This window comes from Molossus molossus, unplaced genomic scaffold (assembly GCF_014108415.1).
Source record: "Molossus molossus isolate mMolMol1 unplaced genomic scaffold, mMolMol1.p scaffold_m16_p_9, whole genome shotgun sequence".
Classification (NCBI taxonomy): domain Eukaryota; kingdom Metazoa; phylum Chordata; class Mammalia; order Chiroptera; family Molossidae; genus Molossus; species Molossus molossus.
Window position 1 is genome coordinate 45,880,587 of NW_023425403.1, and position 20,180 is coordinate 45,900,766.

Below are 20,180 nucleotides of genomic sequence, written 5' to 3' on the forward strand. Positions count from 1 at the left end.
GTTTCACTCTTTAAATTTATATAAACAATTTGTTTTATGTTATAATCAATGTCAAGAAAAAGTACCAAGGACCACAAAAACATTAGTAGAAATGAAAGAGCCAAGTCCACGCAGAGTGTTTTACTACTTTTACTTGTAGCAATAATACTAAAAAGGTCAGTGCCCCAATCCTTAGTACTCAGAGTTTCTTTCTATTTACTATTTGTGGCATGGGGCCACAAACTTGTTTTCATCCAGGTAAGTCTTCACAACAAATCCGTAAGGCGGTCTAAGGACAGGGAAACTGGAGCTTGGGCCACGCGCCTTCGTCAGGGTCACACACTCCTGGGACACACAGCTGGAAGGCGTTGACCCCGGTCTCTGCTCTTTAAGACGCTACCCCTGGCTGCCTCCCGAATGATTTTCCGGGACCCTTTCCACTTTGCAGTCTCTCCTGACTCTTTCTTTAATCAACAAACACTGTGCCTTGGAGACAAAGACGTATAAAGTGAAGGAAAAAAAAATCAAGGTTCTGTGTTTACAATGGTTGGTGATCATTATCTGCATGGATACAAAGCTCCACACTGTTTTGTAAGCACACTTTCTGCAGTACGTATACAGAGCATGCTCAAAAGTAGGGTGGAAACTGATGGAACAGGACCAAAACCTGGTGATGTCAAGGTATATTTAGTCTTTGCTTAGATGTGCTTCCAAAACATTACTGGAGGAGCCAAGAATCATCTAACGTTATTCTTTATGTATACAGTTCTTTTATGTACACAAGCATACAACCATTTCTTATTAAAGAAGCATTAAAAGTAACACAGGACACGTTTCTAGATCCTTTCATCCAAGGATATGAAAGTCCTTTATAGACACGCCCATTATTTCTGCTAAGTAAATGTCTTTGGCCCATTTCAGAGATGGGTATAACCAAAACATAAAACTAGGGAACTGAAACTCATATTTTATACTGTAATCACCAAGTCATGAATCTAATAGCCAGAGGGAATCTTTCAACACCAGGATTTTATGTGCTGAAATTTCTTTCTGGTTTTTCCTGAAAGGGATCAGCTTAAAACAATTTTTAAAAAAGAATTCTGGTAAAATACACATAAAATTACTACCTTAACCACTTGTCAGTGTCGAGTTCAGAGAGATTACATACGTTTAACACCACTGAACAGCCATCACCACCATCCGGTCACAGAGCTCTTCCATCAGTAAACTGAACCTGTACCCAGTAAACAACGCCCCGTGTCTACCTCCTTGAGGCCCCCGGGAACCGCCATTCTACTTCCTGTCTCTGGGAATTTGACCATTGTAGGCACCTCATTTAAATGGAATCACAGAGTACCGTCCTTTGGTGACTGGCTTATTTCACTTATAATGTCCTCAACGCTCATTTACATTGTAGCATGTGTCCAAATTTCCTTCCTTTTTAAGGCTGAATTATATTCCACTGTATGGGTTTCTCACATTTTGTTCCTTAATCCATCATGACCATGTGGGGTGCTTCTACATTTCTGCTATTGTGAATAACGCCCGGGTATACAGTTATGTCTTCAAGACCCTGCTTTCAATTCTTTGGGGTTTATACCCAGAAGTAGAATTCCTGGATCATATGATAAGTCTCTTTTTATTTTTTGAGGAACCTCCATCATGCTTTCCATAGCGGGCGTATCATTCTACATTCCCACCAGCTATGCAAAGGGTTCCAATTTTTCTCCATAATTTCCAAAACTTGTTATTATTATTTTATTTTTTTCTTTACTGATTTTAGAGAGAAAGGAAGGGAGAGAGAGGGACAGAGAGAGAAACACCGACTGGCCGCCTCCTGTTTGCCCCTCACTGGGGATCCAGGCCCACAGCCTGGGCATGTGCCCTGACTGGGACTCGAACCAGTGACCTCTTGGTGCATTGGTTGATGCTCAACCACTGAGCCACATCGGCTGGGCTGTTATTATTCTTTTTTAATTCTAGTCAACCTAATGGGTGTGTGAACTGACATCTGATTATGGTTCTGAAAGGGACTTAGATTTAGATTTCTGAATTATTTAGAGTAATTCCAATGATTTTGGAGGTCAGTGGTAGGTAGCAATAGCTGTACTTGGTCATAAGATACAAATCCACATTCTCCTTCTCTTGGGGTACCATGCTCCTAACAAACAGGCATTTAAGAGGTCTCTATCACCACATGCCAGGAGGCACATGTACCTGGCTTTGTCTCATCTCTTCTCTGTTTCTCACCTCAAGAGGGTGTGTCTTTTTTCTCAGCTTACTTTGATGGCCAGATGATTACAGAGTGCAAAACAAAACAAAAAAACCTAAATTTAAAAATAATCAGCAAGTATAAAGCTGAATATGTATAAGTGCCAAAGCAGAGGGCAGGATGGAAGACGTGAGGCCTCAGGCCGGTGGGCATAGGGCCTCTGCTGCCCTTAACTATATACCTGGAGGACCATAATTGCGCAATAAATATTCTCTAAATTCATGTTGAGAGGATGCACCACAGGAATGACAGGAGCTCTTACTGTGCATATAACCCAGTCTCTAGAACACTTCCTGAAAGTCATACTTTCATTAAGTAGAAAAAAAACAAAAAACCAGAATCAGAGCCCTGGAAGAGATGGTCACCTCAACCTCCATCATCGCAGCAGGTGAACCCCTCCACCTGCACTTACCTAGTCGGTCCTCACAACAGCTCTAGGAGTTGGCATTGCTGGCTGCCTTGTACTGGAGAGAAAACCAGGTGCAGAGAGATGGAATTCCTTGTCTCACGTCCTTCCTCACCACCCTGTACTGCCTCCCTGGTTGTCGCACTCACTAGTGGCCAGAGTTCTAAAAGCCTCCCAAGGCGCCGATGCTCTCCCAGGCTCTCAAAGCCCTGCAGTATCACAGAAAGGCTCCATGGGGACACCACCTTCGGTAAGTCACTTAAAATCGGTGTTTTCCTATAGAAATCTCTCAAGTGCTACCCAAACCATTTATCATTTGGTGCTCAGAATTATGTGGTTATCAATGGATAAAATGGGGGTGCTTGGGGAAGTCTGAGTCCAGAAATCTATCTAGATAAGTTATTAAATCTGTTTCCCCTCCCCCTCCTTCTCTCTCACACACACCCTCCCCCCCAAAAAACAAATGAACAGATAAATAAAACCTGGCATATGATGAAAATATCAGTTGAAAATACCTGCTGTTAAAAATATGCTCTACAGGGGTGGGGGGGGGAACAGATCACCCCCTTAATTCACTTTTAAAAAGCAATAAAATTAAAAGCAATTAAACTTAGGTGCCCTTATAAAGAGAACATGTGAGAATGCTCTGACTTGCATACCTGAGGTATGATTGACATTTTCTTCCTTAAATCGTGAAGTCCAATTTCAGTTGTCAAGATCTTATCAATCCAAATTTTACCTTCAGGTTCTGACAATCTAAAAAGGGCTGAGATGAGGGAACTTTTTCCAGCTCCTGTTCTTCCCACAATGCCAACCTGCAAAGAGATCCAGGAGAGATTAAGGAAAAACAATATGCAACAGACTGAGGGGAGACTCTGGCTGGTGAAGATGAATTAAGGACCTTCTATACTGAATGCAGTCTGAGTTTCTCAACTTGGACACTGCTGACATTTTGGGCCAGGTAATTCTTTGTTGTGTGTGTGGAGGCTGTCCTGTGCATTGTAGAATGTTTGCCAGTTTCCTGGGGTTCTATCTACCAGATGCCAGTAGCACCCCCAAATTGTGGCAGCCAGAAATGTCAGACACTGACAAATGTCCCTTGGGTGGCAAACTGCCCCTGGTTGAAATTCACTCTGTCTAAGGAAAAGTTAAAAAGAAAAAGAAAATCGATCTACTGGCAATGAAAAGCTAGCAGTCTTCCATGTGGTTGATGAAAAGTTAGCTTTTAAATTAGCTTTATTCCTGTGTCTGTGTATTTTGAACCTTGAGAATTTCTTAGATAACTTTATTGAGATGCCAACAAGTCACGTCAGAAGCATTATCCATAAACAAGTATTCCTTTTCCCAGAGGTCTAGCTTTTAAGAGGAATTATTGTTTGGTTAAGGAACAAAATCACTTCTGGATGTTAAATATCTGCTTATGTTCTGTCTTAAAAGGAAACATCTTAAATTTTAAAAGTGTAGGTCTCAGTGCCTTAAAATAAGACAGTAGCAAGTAGCCAAAATATACATAATGAATCAACAACAACAACATAAGTAAGTAAGCAACATTTGTTATTTATATGAAGCCTTTCATCTGAGCAGTTCAAAAGGCATTTTACAAACCAATTAATACTTATAAATTGCCCCTTGGGAAAGAAACGTGTCAAGTATCAGTCTAGTTATTAAAACCAAAGCAGAGAGAAATGAAGTATACTGACAATAAGATCAAAGAATCAATATAATTCACGTAAAATACTGGTCAGAAATGAAACAGTGTTGTAAAAACTGGCTTTTAGCTGTGTGCATTAAATCTGTATGCAGAAACTGGCTTTTGTTTTTTGTTTTGTTTTTTTAAAACTAATAAGCTTGCCCAACTGAAAATTCCCTGGTGGGAGGTTCCCAGGAGTCAGTATCTCTATTTAGGAATCTGGAATCAATGAGGGGCCTAAGACATGCTTTCAATCATTTGTAAATTAACTCAGTAGATTTAAAAAAATGCATGGCTTTAAACACAGAGTAACTAAACCTTCTGAGCACTGATAATGTGGTAGGAGCTATATTTTCTCATTTGAATACCTCCAAAGATTTACAGCTTAATTGTAAAATCAATAATGGCATTTCAAAAAGAATGTATCTTTTTTTATATGCAAGTGAAGTAGCAATGAGGGCCATGCACACGTGCAAATTTCCTCTGCTCACACACATGTCCCATTGTCCCATCTGACTTAATAACACACATGTTCAAAGATAAACTTTTTAAGGACTTCAGGAGAGTGTCAGCAGGGCTTTTCACCAGAACACAGGGCCTTTCAGAGAGCAGGAGTCTGAATGGCACTGTTTGCCTACCCGAGAAGCCTCGAATTCTTCAATGCTGGTATTAGGATTTGAACCCAAGACCCCGATTCCAGCGTCCAGGCCCTGAACCACTGTAACGACACTCTCTCTCGACCACATTGCTTTTCTTATTGTATTATCTTTGCTTTTTCGTCTTCACCACTGCTTCCATGTCAAAATTACCAGCAATCATCACATGACTAGCTGTCTGGGACCATCAAGCTAACCTGGTATTCCTTTTGTCTGATCCCAGTAAGCTTTCTTCTGGTCTCCATGGCGGCCTTTCTAAGCCATTTTCAAACCTCTTTCATAGATCTGAGTCTCCTCATCCCCACTAAGCCACAATTTTTCTATGTTGATACATCGTTTTCTTAATTATGTATTTTGTCCAAATGATATGGCAGAATTTACTCGGCCATTTACCTACTGCGGGAATGTACGTTAATTGTCCTCTAACACTACAACACTGCAAGGATTAGCATGCACCCCTTACTCTTCTTCTTTGTTGATTTTAGAGAGAGAAAGAGAGACAGAAACATCAGTGTGAGAGAGAAACATTGACTGGTTGCCTCCCGCACATGTCCGAGATCAAACCTGCAACCTAGGTATGTGCCCTGATCAGGAATTGAACCCACCACCTTTCGGTGCACAGGACAGCTGCAACCAACTGAGCCACCCAGCCAGCGTGCATCCTTTCCTCTTATGAAATGACCCTGCCTCCAATTTTACTGAAGAAAACAGAGTATATCAGGTATAAAATCCTTCCTTCCCAAATCTATATCTATCCTCATCTATGTTCACATTTCCTGTCCCTGGTCGGGTTCCCAACCCGACTCTGAGAAGGAGCCTAACACTCAGGGCGTTCAATGGGGAGTGCTCTCTGGAGCAACACCTGTGTGGGGAGGCCGGCAATCTTTTTCTCTCTAAACGCAAATTTACCTTTATAGAGATTAAATGTAAGAAAAATGGCTTTAGCTAATTTTATTATCTTTGTAGCCATTCTGTACCTTCAGTAAGTCCTCCTTCATATTTCATATTGGGCCATTTCCGCTTACAGGTGGGTCCCGGTGCATAATGCATGGCTCAGGTGTATCTCTGAGAATTCCCAGTGTTCTCGTATGCAAATCAACACACACACAGACAGACGAGAACCATGATTCTGAGAATGTGGATTTCCCATACTATCAGCTCTACTGAAACGGATATAGCTGTTCAAACTGGAACATCTGTAGACTCTTGATAAATGGCCTTGATATGGCAGGGGGCCCCAGGGCTGCTCATGACCACAGGACTAGCAGCTCCAAACTCAAGTGAGAATAGTAGGAAAAGGCCACTCAGAGAAAGCCCGCCTCAGTTTCTCTCTGCTGTTCAGGCTGTTCAGTCATCGAAACGCAGCCAGAGTCTCTCACAGGCCACCAATAGGTTTTACCAATTGCTCATGGAGACCGTCACCAATACCAGTAAGTTTACATTCATTACACCAAAGAGACTTTGAGATCCTCTTCTTTTAGCTGCTTTGCAACTGCCCCTTTATGTTTTCCCAACAAGGCCAAGGTTGGTCTCCGACGACCACACCAACGTGTCAGACATCTGCACCTGAATCTCTCTTCACACATCAAATTCAACATGATCAGTAAATACTCAATGGCCCACTCACCACAGCCGCTTTTCCCGACTCCCTGACTTCAACCTCAGAACTTCTTTTCCAGGCTCTTGGGATCAGAACATTCACCTTATTTAGAGCCTTTTCCAACGCCAGCACGGCCCTGAAGATTCGACTTCTGCCATATGTCATGACCCGACCCCCTCATTATAATGCCCCCTCTTCCCCTGTGTGCAAGGCTGTACTACCATTTGAAAAGCAGTGAGTATTTCCTTAATAATCATCACTGCAAGTAAATTTGAAAGTAAATAAATACTAGCAGTAACCCCAGCATTCTGATAGGACTATTCTTAGGCTGTTTATGTATTTTCTTTCTGGATGTTTGTGTGTGTGTGTGTGTGTGTTCTTAAAGATACTAGCTCACATATTCAACCAAAATGGGATTAGTATAAATATATTACTATAACCTGCTTTTGTTGACTATTTCATAACATTTATTTTAAAGGCTATATAATATTACAGTATGTGATGATTTATCAAATCCCTTATTTGTAGATATTTTGCTATTATAAGTAATTCTATGTTAAGTACCCCTGAAGTTAAATCTTTGCAAACAACCTTAATTATTTCCTTAAGATAAGTCCTTAGATGTGGGATTGCTGCGAGACAGGCATGAACATTTCAAAGGAGGCTGTCAAGCACTGCCAAACTGCCCTCCAGAAAGGCGCTATCAGTCTCTGCTGCTGCCCATCTCCCCGCACATCCACAGCCTGGGTGTCAGAGCTTTGTTTTCATCGACATCAGTTTCATTCCAAACAGTGACATCACTTCGCCCATCACACCTCGCTAGGGGCACACAACAGCGTGGCTCCTGCCTCTCCCACCTGCCCACCGCGCCCATGTGCCCTCTCAGCTTCCTGGGATTACTAGGTAGCTGTGGGGGTTAAAAGTGAAAATGGGTGTTATACACCTGGTGGTTTCCCTGAAGGCTCTGCAGGGGCCTAGTTCTTCATTCACTGAATCAAGGCATCACGCCTTGGCTTCTGCTGGTCCCATCACGCGGAATGCCTTCCACATGCATTTCCACCCACTGACATCCTAACCACATGTCCAAATTCCGTCTCAAACGCCTAATGTCTCGGAAACAGTCTACCTGTCCCCTAACAGATGTTAATCATCTTCTTCTGAACTTCCATAAAAGCTGTGAGCTCCTTCTGTCTTCCACAGCAGCCGTTTTTATATTGCTTTGCTTCTTCTATGGTGCTGTGTGTCCTGGCAGCAGGCTCTGTACCAGGTTCACCTTTGTCGGACTTATATTACCTGTGGCATCCTGCACAAAAGAGGCATTTCGTAGACAGCTGAGTTTACCTCAGGCTGGAGACATGTATGGAAAATCGACTGCCATATTGTTTAGGTATTACAATGAGCTGAACAGAGAAGACAGACCTGGCAGATGGATCCTATAACCATAAATACGATTGCAAATAGCCAAGGCTCCTTTTCATGCGGCAGACAGCCATGTGTGCCGTCGGTGTGAGAGGTTATGCTCATGTTACACCCTCTGACAACGACTGCTATCTTTTTCCAAGCGTTTGCTCGGTGCAGTCTCGGTGCGAGTCGGTGCTTTACATGTCTTATCTTGTTTAAGTTGTGCAAGTATCCTAGAGATTAGATCCTATTACTTCCATTTTGCAAGAGAGAAGATGGAGCCTTACTTAGTAAAATCAATTAATCTGCCTGAAATAATAAAGCCTAGACAGTGGCAGGACTCAGACCCAGGTCTGCCTGCCTCCTGTCCATCTGTCACGGCCTCCTTATCACCCGGATGGCCTGGCATCTTGGTAGGTCCTTCTGTCCAGCTAGAAGAGAAAAAGTGGGGAGAAGTGTACTTGTGGTTCAAGGAATGGCCTATCATAGGGATCCTATTGGCGGACAGTGAAATCCTAATGTGGACCTGGGTGAGTATACTGTGGCGGGTGGGACAAGACGTTGACATCTCTGAGCAGAGATGGGCCCCAAGGTGAGGTGGGCTAGCTGTTACCAGGGCGAACGGGCACCACAGCTGGGGCGGGAGAGAGAAACCTGGGAAACAGCATCACGTGCACCATTTAGGGCCCTACTTGGGGCCGCGAGACTAACTCGGAAAGGCCTCAAATATATTGCCACACCTGGCTGTCCACGCCTGCGGGCCCAGGCAGGCCCAGCCCAAGGGGAAAACACCTCTAGTCTCTGCAGGAGGCTGGTATGGGGAGGCCAGACAGCAGGATCCAAACTGCCTGTGATGAAGACAGACTAGACAGAAAAGATGCAAATACGTGCATAAACTTGGAACACACAGAACCAGATTATAATGTAAATCCACGATAGGCAGAATACCAAAGTAAATAAATCTGTAGGGTGGTAAGTGACATAGAACTTTCTGGAGCATCATGCTCAACCACAGGACTTGGAGAATTCATGGGCTATCCGTCATCAAAACTGCCTTAGGGAGAGAGAACTTTATGGGAAGAGGTGTCTTTTTCGAGTGGGATTCTGAGTCCCGAGCTCTGGGCGGGCTGGAGACTGCACTTCTAGGTGATGAAGGTGCCATGGCCCAGGCACCAGTCTGAGTAGCAAGGAATCCCAACGTGGCACGGACATGGGACAATCTGGGAGTGAAGGGAGGGGTTCTAAGAAAGTATTTGGTAAAAAGGGAGAAAATGTACGAAACTCTAATATTTTTGCACATTACAGCAAGGTCTAGCACATGTCTATAAAATGTATTATCCAAGTAACAGCTCTGAGCAAGAAAAAAAGTAGTAAACCAAAATCAATCTACCTCTAGAGCTGGAAAATGCTTTAAAATGGCCCAGCACTCTCTAAAATGATCAAATCAGCCTCACAATCATCTAAATGGGGGGGGGGGGGGATATATATATATATGAAGCCAGTGTTTAGAACCGAACCAAGAAGCCTAGGGTACTCTTTACCTCATTTTGGTTCTTTCTTTTACTTGCTATTTCTTCTGCGGATTAGATTCCCACTTATGACCTATTCGACTTTCTTGTTTCCTACAACTTCCAGGAAGCTGGGCAGCAGAGGAAATACATGACGGAGAACAAAGCACATTTCTGCTGCACGGACACATACATGCCCGTGTCTCCCGAACAGCCTCTGCAGTCAGATGCCAGACAAAGGGGTGTCCCAAGGAACGGGGGCTGGCTCAGACGTGGAGGCGAAACCTGGGATCCTCACAGGCAGAGTGAAATCATTTCAGGACTACGCTGGCTGGATACAATCTCTACATACACAAATGGGGTTCCAGGCGGTACTGGGAGTGGACCGCGACACAAATCCAAAGTCAAGTCCCTGGAGTTACCGTGATTCAGTCCCCACATTCAATGTTCCCTCAAACATTTTAGAATCTCAGAGAATCCTATGACTTGGGGGTGCTTTAGACTAAAGAAGACAAATCTGTTGTGTTTCTAAGGTGTACGACCGAGTGTCATAGACAACGCATAGTGTACGGTTTCCTGGGGTATTTCAATCGTGTGCACATTGGCAGAATTACGTCTGGCACGTGGTCTGACGGACACAGTGTCTGCAGCGAGCAAACCTCCCGACACGCTCTGAGGGACAGAATTTCATCAAGAGCTGTAGTTCATGTTTTCCCAACTCAGCAGTCCTCCCCTTCCCCCCGACCTGCAATGTAGCTGGAAATAATGAGGAGCCAGCCGGTGCCACGTGACCCACTGAAGCTGCTGCCCGGCTATCATTTGGGCATTAAGTTGAACATTTATTCTTTCATGTCGCAAGGGTATCATTCATTAAATTATGGCTATAGTCCACTAACTGGGCCTGTGGTGGAGAGAGCTTAAAAGAGCAGTGCTTAAGGTATTTAACACATCTAGGTAATGGGTTGTTTACAGGACTTGTCCTGAGTGTCTGTTTTTGTTACTGGTCGCTTCACACCTGCATATTATTCACGGTCCCGTGCCCCGCCCCCCACAAGCAGGGCCTCAGCACCCCCTTGTGTGCCCTGCAGAATGCCATTTTCTGGGGAACAAAGATGAAAATAAGATGCCCCTGACCTTAAGAACTCTCAGTGTACTGTGAGATCAGACCCCAAGTTACAAAGCATGGCAACATGCTATGTTTTATTGTTTAATTGTGGTATAATACACATAACATAAAGTTTAGCAGCTGAACCACTGGAAGTGCACAGGTCAGCAGGTTAAGTACGTTTGCCGCGGTGCAAACAAACGCCAGCGCTCTTACACCTGCAGCACAACTCTGCCCACTCGCCTCTCCTCCGGCTCCCGCAACCCCCTTCCACTTTCGTCTCTGAGTCTGACTACTCTCCTAACCTCATGTAAGTGCAATCATACAGCATTTGTCCTTTTGTGACTGGCTTATTTCATTTAGCATAATGTCCTCAAGGTTCATCCATGTGTCAAAATTTCCTTCATTTTTAAGGCAGGATAATATTTCATTGTATGGATCTACCACATTTTGTTTATCCATTAATCCTGTGATGGACACTTGGATTGCTTCCAGCTTTTAGCTACTGCAATGAATCCTTTTTGATCCCAACTATACTATAAATGCTATCTTAAAAGAACATATACGATGCCGTGGCAGAACTGAGCGTCTCCCAGAGGCAGATGCATGAGAGAGACTCGGAAAACAAAGAGGTTTTCACCAGCCAGACACTGGAAGGGCAGGGTCTCCGCAGTAAGGGAGCCAGGAGGTCTGATGCTTTGGCAGAACCTACACAGCACCTGAGTGCAAAGAGTGTGCGCATGTTAGGAATCGGGGCTGTAGGGTGGCTGGGGGTAGAGCTTCCTACAGCCTTGTCGCTTCTGATTTAACCACTTGTTTCCTGCCCTGGTCCCAGCTAAGGGCCCCAAGTCCCACTGCTGGTGGCAGGACCAGGTTGCAAACCTCCTGTCGGTCCCCCGCATGTACCGCTCCCTGCCCCCGTGGGTTTCCTTCCATGGCTTTGACTGAGTCTCTGGGCCCTTTACTACATGCAGCTGGGGGCTCTGGTTCCTGAGTCCTGACAGGGTCATGGACTCCAGACTCTTCTCTGGTGGCTGACAGCTGGCCACACCGCCCTGCTGGAATGGACCTGGAGCCTTGCTATGGTTCCAGCAGTGGCTCAGCCAGGTCAGGAGCTAGTGGGGGACCCAGAGGGACCAGAGCTGTGTCTCAGAAAGAAGCAGTCTGCTGGCGGGCGGGCAGGGGAATGACAGCAAGTATGGGTCAGAGGAGGGCAGGTCTATGGGATGCGCTAAGGGACAGAGGACGGCTGCACCTAAAGGCCACCATGGGGAGGGAGGAAGAGAAAGACGAAATATAAACAAGTGAGAATTGACAGGGACTAGACATTGGAGAGTTAGTGACAAGTGGCCACTAACTTGGGTTGACTTCCAAGACTTAAGCATGAACAATTAGATGCTGGATCCATATCCTGGGTCAGGTTAAGTTCCAGCCCTGGGGTCCAGGTCTCAACAACCACCAGGAGGCAGTTCATGCCACAGGACAGAAATATTGGCCTTCACATTCGTGATCAGTTTCCAAGAAGGATTTACGTGTAATCACCAATCAAATTCGCATCCACAGAGGAACAAAGAGGCCCCCTGACTCATTCACGAGGAAGCCAACAAGCAGATGCAGCCCTAAACCTCTAGTTGACATTTTAAAGAGGCAAGGAGGTCTAAACAAACCTTTTCTCTTGACTTAATGAGTGCTGTCAGGTGTTTCAATACCAGAGGGCCATCCAGACTGTAGGTGAAGTTGACATTGTCAAAGACGATCACGCCTTCATGGGGCCAGGTGGGCGGTGGGCGTTTTTTGTATTCCCAAGGTGCTTCTTTCTCCAGGTCTGTATACTCCATTACCCGTTCTACTGAGATCATCTGGAAGACATACGACATGACGTGAATGAACGGTCTTGTTTATGGATGTTAAGAGACTGTAAATTAACCATTCTGTTTCCATAAAGATTTCTCAGGTCTTTTTTTTTTTTTTTTAGAAACATTGATGTGAGAGAGATGCATCGACTGGTTGCCACCCACATGACCCCAACCGGGGCCGGGGATGGGGACAAACTGCAACTGAGGTACATGCCCTGAGTGGGAACCGAACCCAGGACTCTCTGGTCCGCGGGCCGATGCTCTAACCGCTGAGCCATACTGACTAGGGTGATTTCTCAGGTCTTGATATCCCAAAGGAGAGAAGTAGGAGTCTGATGAAGACTTTGATGATTTACAAACCTGTCATCGTCTTTTGACACTTTTACTTATGGCTACTTCCATCAACATTACATTAAAACTAAAAGAATCAGACCAGTCGGTGTGGCTCAGTGAACTGAGTATCATCCCATGGACTGAGAGGTCCAGGTTCAGTTGCTGGTCAGGGCACATGCCTGGGTTTGGGGCTTGATCCCCAGTGGGGTGGGTGCAGGAGGCAGCTGATCGATGTTTCTCTCTCACGTTGATGCTTCTCTTTCTCCCTTCCTCTCTCAATAAAAAAAAAAATCAATAAAAACATATTAAAAAACAATTAACTCTGGCCGGTTTGGCTCAGCGGTTAGAGCGTCGGCCTGCAGTCCAGAGACCCGGGTTCGGTTCCTACTAAGGGTGTGTACCTTGGTTGCAGTTTGTCCCCGGCCCTGGTTGGTCATGAAGGTGACAGCCACTTGATGTGTCCCTTTCACGTCAATCTCTCTCTCTCTCTCTCTCCCCCTCTCTCTCCCTCCCACTCTATCTGAACAAAAAATGGAAAAATGTCCTCGAGTGAGAATAACAAAATAAAATAAAATAAAATAAAATAACCAGAGAAATGAACACTAAGATTTTATCTACTTTTCATACCTGAATAAAAAACAAGAGGATTTTATCAAAGAATAGAATACATATAGCCACCAATTAGTGATTTATGCTACAGCAGGGCCATCAGTTATAGATTAATTAAACTGGATGGTCATCAGATCTCATTTTATTTATTTATTTTATCCTCACCCAAGGACATTTTTGCATTTATCTTCAGAAAGAGCGGGAGGGAGAGAGGGAGGAAGAGAGAGAGAGAAACATCGATGTGAAAGAGACACATCGACTTATTGCCACCCACATGACCCCAACCAGGTCTGGGGACAAACCGCAACCAAGGTACGTGCCCTTAGCAGGAACCAAACCCAGGACTCTCTGGTCCGTGGGCCGATGCTCTAACCGTTGAGCCAAACCAGCCAGGGCCGAAATCTTATTTTAATAGTCACTTTGTATTTTACTAGAACAGTAAAATGAAAATATTCTATTCATATTATTTTCCTCCTTTTAAAAGAAGGTACAGATATTCATAAGAGGAGATAACTTACCTATTGACTAAGCCCACCTAAACCACCATAACTGAACACCTTCGACCGGCACGTTCTGAGAGGGAGCGCATCCCACCAGAAAGGATGCCGGCAGATGCAGGTGTTCAGTGCTACAGTGGGGGAGGGGGAGAGACACCTATTAATTAAACAAACAACCAACCTAAAAACCAATACGTTTTTCTTTTACCAGGAATGAGGAACTACCCATTAAGAACAATAAATAAATGGGACTCTAAGAAATTAGCTTATATCCACGCCGGGATTTCAGAACGTCCCTCCTACAAAGACCTTTATTACATTTGAAGACGGCTTGTGATGAATATAAAACCTGCTGACATAGCATACATAAGACTGAGAAAAAGATGTATATATTTTATTTTACATTAACTGTAAACAGATGGAAGAAGGATCTAAAAAACTCTGTTAGCTCCAATGTAAAAATAACAGTTTTAATATTTTACATAAGAAGTGCTTTTATGCTGCTTCATGGCAAGGAGACTTGAAAAGGCCGAGAGCGATGAGATGAACATTACCATATTCTCGACTTCGGCGCTCTGCCTCACGCACCACTGGAACATCCCCATGAGAGTGAGCGCGTAGGACAACGCCAGGCCAACCTGCCCGGCATCCAAGGCTAAGTGAGGGGAAAGAAGGCGAGAAAGTCAGTCCCATTTTCAACCCTGAGTATGGCTCCTTCTGTCACTTTATGAAGAAGACTCTTAAAATATTTAAACACTTTGCATACAGTAATCAGTAACAGTTACACTTTTACTATCTGTTGATTGAGAACATGACACAAACCCACTGTGAATGAGAGTATGAATCCCAACAGGACTGACATACACCTGGCAGGTAAGACACAGTGAGGAGTCGTTATTTAGACCTTCCTCATTAAGGCTTCAAGGACCATTGTGTAATTTCACTTACTCGGTCCTATGCAACTGCAGTTGGAAGCCCCTGCAAACAAACCACGGGCACTAAGAGCCGGTGCTTTTAAATCTCAAGCACTGCTCTCGTTGTTCCTTTATTAACTAGCGTGACTTGGTGCTGTGAATGGAACAGTCATGCCACGCACGCCAGCACCTGCTCACCTGGTACTCACGTGGCAGGAGGATAACGTACTTTCCTGCTGAGCATCCTCCACCCAGTGCACAGTCACCTACAACCAAGAGATCTGAGTGGTCCCCAAACCTAAAGCCGTCAGAGGGACAAAATGCTCAGAGTAAACTTGGTTCTCGCCTCACAATTACCGGACACTACCAGGATGCTCAGAGGGTCAGCCTGCTACATCTGTGTAGATCTAAACTCACTCAGAGAAAGATAAAAGGAACTCATCCAGGCCCCAGGGATCCTCTGCGTGGGCCACACTGCGGAATCGCCCCCGACCCGACATACTGCAAACACTTGACTACAAACCCACTAGAACCAAACAGTATACGATATTAAACAAGGTGGCAAGAGTTTAATTTAATACTTGTAAATGCAGCTACACATTGTCATAATACCACAAATAGTTACTCCCATCTGTACTTACTTTTTGCCAGAATCAGGGACCCAAAGGCAACAACGATGACAAAGACGGCACAGATGGCATCCAGACGCACGGCGAACCATCGGGACGTGGTCAGAAACAAGAACCAAGCCTCTGGGTTTGGGAACCAGAGCAAGCACAGTGAAAAAGCAGAAAGACCACATTAACCGCTTCGAACGAGGGGGAACCTTCTGCTCATGTGAGTTAACGAGACTGTTACACAAAGTAGGACAGCAGAGCCGCACACCAGGAACCTGAGGGGTCCAGAGAGCGAAGCGCGGTACACTTCGGAGTCAGTCCAGTGGCCTGCTTTGTGGGGAGCTTGCACTGAACAAATCCGACCCTCAGGTTATGAACAGAAACGCCCCTGCTCCACAGAACACGAACAAGGGTCTCTTCGGTGCATTCCTTGCAGGGCTGGGCTCGCCCTGAAGCTCAGCCTCCCACGTGGCTGCCTGTTCCCAGTTCTCCAACGGCAGAGTGAGCTCCCAGCTTGCTCCCAGCACCTCCATACTCACCACAGGGCCCCACATGCAGTATTTGAGCCTGTATCTAAATGACCATCTTACCAAAGGGATCTACATGTGGCTTTCTAAATGCCACTTTATACTCAAAATATGAAAAAGATCGAAAAGGTAGGCAAGGATTTTACAGACTTAGCGGAAATTCTAAATTTTCTACAGAGAAAAAGCTTCACTGATACAAAGAGTAACAGACATCAGATGGGCAGCCGATTTGACAATGAGGAAATTCATTTCCTCAGTCACTTCTGCCACCCTGTGTGCTCTGAAAAAAGAGTTGGCAAACTATAGCTTGTGGGCCAAGAATGGCCCACCACCTGTTTTTGTAAATAAAGTTTTATTGGAACACAGCCACACCCATTTGCTGTTACAGCATTATCTTTGCCTGCGTTTGTGCTACAACAGAAAAGTTGAGTAGCTGCAACAGAGCCAATGGGGCACACAAAGCCTAATATATTTACTATCTAGCTTTTTACAAAAAAAAGCTTTGCTGACTCCTGCCCCAAAGGGACAGAAAGTCACAGGGCCTGGCGATGGAAGGACAACGCGAACCAGTCAGGGGACGGAAGGCAGTGGTGTGCCTGGGGAAGAGGGGAGTGCGGAGGGGCCATGCCAAGGGCAGGGGAGGGGAGGAAGATGTGCAGAGACAGGGTGTGAAGCTGGCCCAAGGGGAGGAAGTGAAGTGCCAGCAACAGGGCCACCTGAGAGGAAGGTCAAGCCCCATCCTTTGACACCATTCCCAGAAACGTACAGACCTGAATGCAAATCCTGGTGTGCATCAAACAGTTCCTGAAACCTCTCTTCCGTTTTGTACGCCCGGATGGTCCAGAGTCCCTGGAGAGAAGCCGATAAGTGGGAGAACACGGGGCTCCGTGCTGCGGAAGCAGAGAAAGACCAATGACAAAGGAAGTCGGTGAGCCTTTGTGCAAGGAAACCAGCTGCCTCCTGAGCTCTGTGGTCTCGTGTCCCAACAACTGGCACAGCCAGAGCTCCCCAGTGGGCTGCCTGGGGGAGCAGGGCTATGCCCCTCTGGAGGGGACCCTCCAGGTCAACCCTCAAACTCCTGGTCACACCATGCTTCCCTTTATCCAACTGCAAAAAAAAGCTTCTCTCTGAACCTATCTTTGGCCAAATTCAAATCATAGCCAGATTTAGATAAATTCTTTCTTTGCTAACTCATTCATCAAGGTCCTCCTCAAACATGGCTTCCCTCCATATTCTTCCCTGACATCCCTCTGGGTGGGAATTATCGTTCACTAGGTTTTGAGTCAGTTGTGTTTTTAAATTGAATTCTCTGTTAAAGTACTCACCACACTTAATTATGATCAGCTATCTATGTGTCTGTCACCCCTTTCGATTAACTTCTTTTTATTTATTTATTTTTATTGATTGATTTTAGAGAGAGAGGAAGGGGGGGGGAGAGAGAGAGAGAGAGAGAGAGAGAGAGAGAGAGAGAGAAGCATCGATGAGAGAGAACGTCGATTGGCCGCCTCCTGCATGCCCCTCACTGGGGACTGGGCCCACAACCTAGGCATGTGCCCTGACTGGGAATTGAACTAGCTACCTCTTGGTGCATGGGTCGACGCTCAACCACTGAGCCACACCAGCTGAGCTGATTATTAACTCCTTAAGGTCTGGGATAGAGTTAATATATCCCCAAAACTGGAAGCATGCCTGACACAGGCCAGGTGCATGATAAGTAAGGTGCATGGACAGTCTGTGCCCTCTGCATCCTGATAAATTCACGGGTGCCTGCGGGTGCCCCAAGCGTCTCTGTGTGGGTCATTGCACACCGGGTATTACACTCCCCTTGCGTCCACACCACCTGCACAGCCAGGTGTCTCTGAATAGCCTTAACTTCAGCTAAAGGAGCAGCTGAGTGTGTTTATAACTGTCCTGCTGGGCACCTGTCCTGGCGTTTGGAGGTCACTGTGGCATGTGACATTGATATCACCCTGTCAGAATCTGACTGTGGTCTTAGTGGCTGTTTCCCTTTGAGTAACTTCATGTTGGCTTTGGAGCCTCGTGTCACATGACGGGCCAGCGGTTTCCTTGCCATCTTCTCTGGGAGCACGCTGTGCACGAGCCCCAGGGTCTGGCTCCTGCATGCTGGGGGCCAGATGGACTGCAAGCTACTGGGCAGACTGGGACCTGTGACCTCGGTGTGGGATGAGTAACAGTTCGTGTTTCATCAACAGGAAGTACTCACGTCACTGTGTCACCTGGGTAGCTCCTACAGAAGACCTGTTGGTAAAACCTGGGTGTTTAAGGGGAGGTAAGGTCACTCAAAGGAGGCTGCAGATATTTTGTAAAATGACAGGAAAAAAGAATTTTTTCAAAAAGCTCGAAGTTAATTCCAGGGCCTGATTCCTTAGTCCGGCATCCGAGTGTCCGTCTGTGTGTCCCTCCACGCTGACTCGCGTGTGGGCTCTGCACGGTGTTATGCCTAGTTAGCAGCTGCGGCTCCACAGGCAGGGAGGGAGCAGGCTTCCACGGGAGACACTGGGGTTCCGAGAAGGTGGGAAGCCCCGGGCTGTGGGCCCTCTGGCCATCCACTCAGACTTGGGGCTCTTTCCTGACTGGGGGCCGTTAGGGGCCCCGGCCCATGATAGTGCTTGAAGGAAAACCCTTTTGTGAACCGGACACGATCTAACGTTCCCCCTGTGCTAATTAGGCAGAGCCGTAGTGACTGGAGGCTCTGACCGTCCAGCCGCATGTTTTGTTCTTCCTCTCACATCCACAATGCACACTGTTCTCTTCATTGTACAGAGTAACTTTTAACGTCTATTTATTTCAGCTTCCTTTAACTTCTCACTTTTAAGAGAGCAATATGAGCACAGACTGAGCTCATGCTCCGAATCAGAAAGGCTGGAGGCGATGTTCTGGCGCAGGACGCAGTCCTCTGGTACAGGGTGCTCACAGGAGGCTCGGGGGGATTCCAGGGCTCACTGTCCTACCGAGCGCGGGCTGAGAGTCCGGCTCCAGACAGCACGGCGCCCTCGCTGGAACCATCTCTCCCGTCCAGAGCGAACGCTGTGACCACGTCTTTCGCCACAGACGATCCCTCTGAGAAGGAAGGGGTGTGCTGCAATTCTCCGGCTGGGTGGCTCCTCACTCGCTCCTCTCTCAGGCGTGGAGTGGCAGCTGGTTATCCCACAGGGCTGGCTCTGTCGAGCAGGTGTCACACGCCCACAGAGCGTCGCCCACTTTGCCCCTAGCCCGGAGCGAGGGCACGGCGGGTTGAGCTGTGAAAGCCATCAGGGCTGAACGGGCGCCAGGGGAGCACTGCAGCTTGCGACCAGGTCCGGGCGCACAGGGACGGGGGGCCGCAGCTCCGGGTCATCTTGCCCAGGTGTAATATCCCTTTTCCCACTGACTAAGCTGGCTGTCCTGAAGGAGACCCACGTGACACCCATGGCATCAGTCACCAGTCACAGACAAACGGAACCCCACATTTCACAAGGCTGACCGCTGTGTTTTCCATGACCCCAAGGGCTCTTTGGGACACGGAGCTGCAAATCTTCCCTGGCGAGGGGAGGGCAGGGAACTGCACGCCTGGACCCTGGGCTGACAGCCTTGCAGGCTACCGTTCGCTCCGTGAGACCTGCTGGCTGTTACGTTCCGACCTGCCTCAAAGTCAGGGTTCTAGTGCCTTTGGTAGAAGCCAGCAAGCACTTTTCAAACATCAACTCAATGCTCGTAAGAACGCCGGAGGGCAGATGTATTGTATCTTGATAGAGGGGAAAACAGATTGAGAGATTAAGTGCTAGGGCTGAGTGACAGACCCAACTCTGGCTTATTTCCAAGGCTGTGCTTTTCATCACAGCCAGTGTCTGAGAGAGAGAACAATCAGGGGTTAAAGATGCCCATGTGTGACTAAATGCACTTCCCCCTAGACTTCGTAGTTTACCTCTAGAAAACCCTGAAGCCTTAATCCAATAGCCTTACCCATGACTGTACATCTTATTAGGCACCTTAAGTTGAACTGAGTCCTGAGAAATCGGCACGAGAACTCTACTGTTGTAGAGTTCCAGCCATGGCAATCAGGTGTGCTTTTTGCTGGTGATTCCAGCAGTGGCCTCAAGAAGTACTATCCATTACTGTTCAGAGGAAACAGTGGAACTGTGATCCTTGGCACAGAACACCCAGATGGAGAACAGTGAACAGTTCTAACCAACTGGCCACCACATTTGGC

The 20,180-nt window shown here is 46.3% G+C and overlaps 1 protein-coding gene across 13 annotated transcripts in view; it reads right to left on the reverse strand.

Moving 5' to 3' along the window:
• The window catches only part of ABCC4 (ATP binding cassette subfamily C member 4), a 275,943-nt gene that overhangs the window by 39,928 nt on the left and 215,835 nt on the right, over positions 1–20,180 (reverse strand). For 9 of the 13 annotated variants that reach the window (XM_036249555.1, XM_036249559.1, XM_036249558.1 and 6 more), the window contains 5 exons: positions 16,741–16,860; positions 15,468–15,578; positions 14,467–14,567; positions 12,285–12,476; positions 3,317–3,472 (listed from right to left, as the gene is read on the reverse strand). In XM_036249555.1, coding sequence (XP_036105448.1) covers positions 3,317–3,472; positions 12,285–12,476; positions 14,467–14,567; positions 15,468–15,578; positions 16,741–16,860 — 680 coding nt within the window. Of the gene's footprint in view, positions 1–2,663; positions 2,716–3,316; positions 3,473–12,284; positions 12,477–14,466; positions 14,568–15,467; positions 15,579–16,740; positions 16,861–20,180 lie in introns of all 13 variants that reach the window. The other 4 variants (XM_036249563.1, XM_036249564.1, XM_036249565.1 and 1 more) reach the window with 2 other exon arrangements.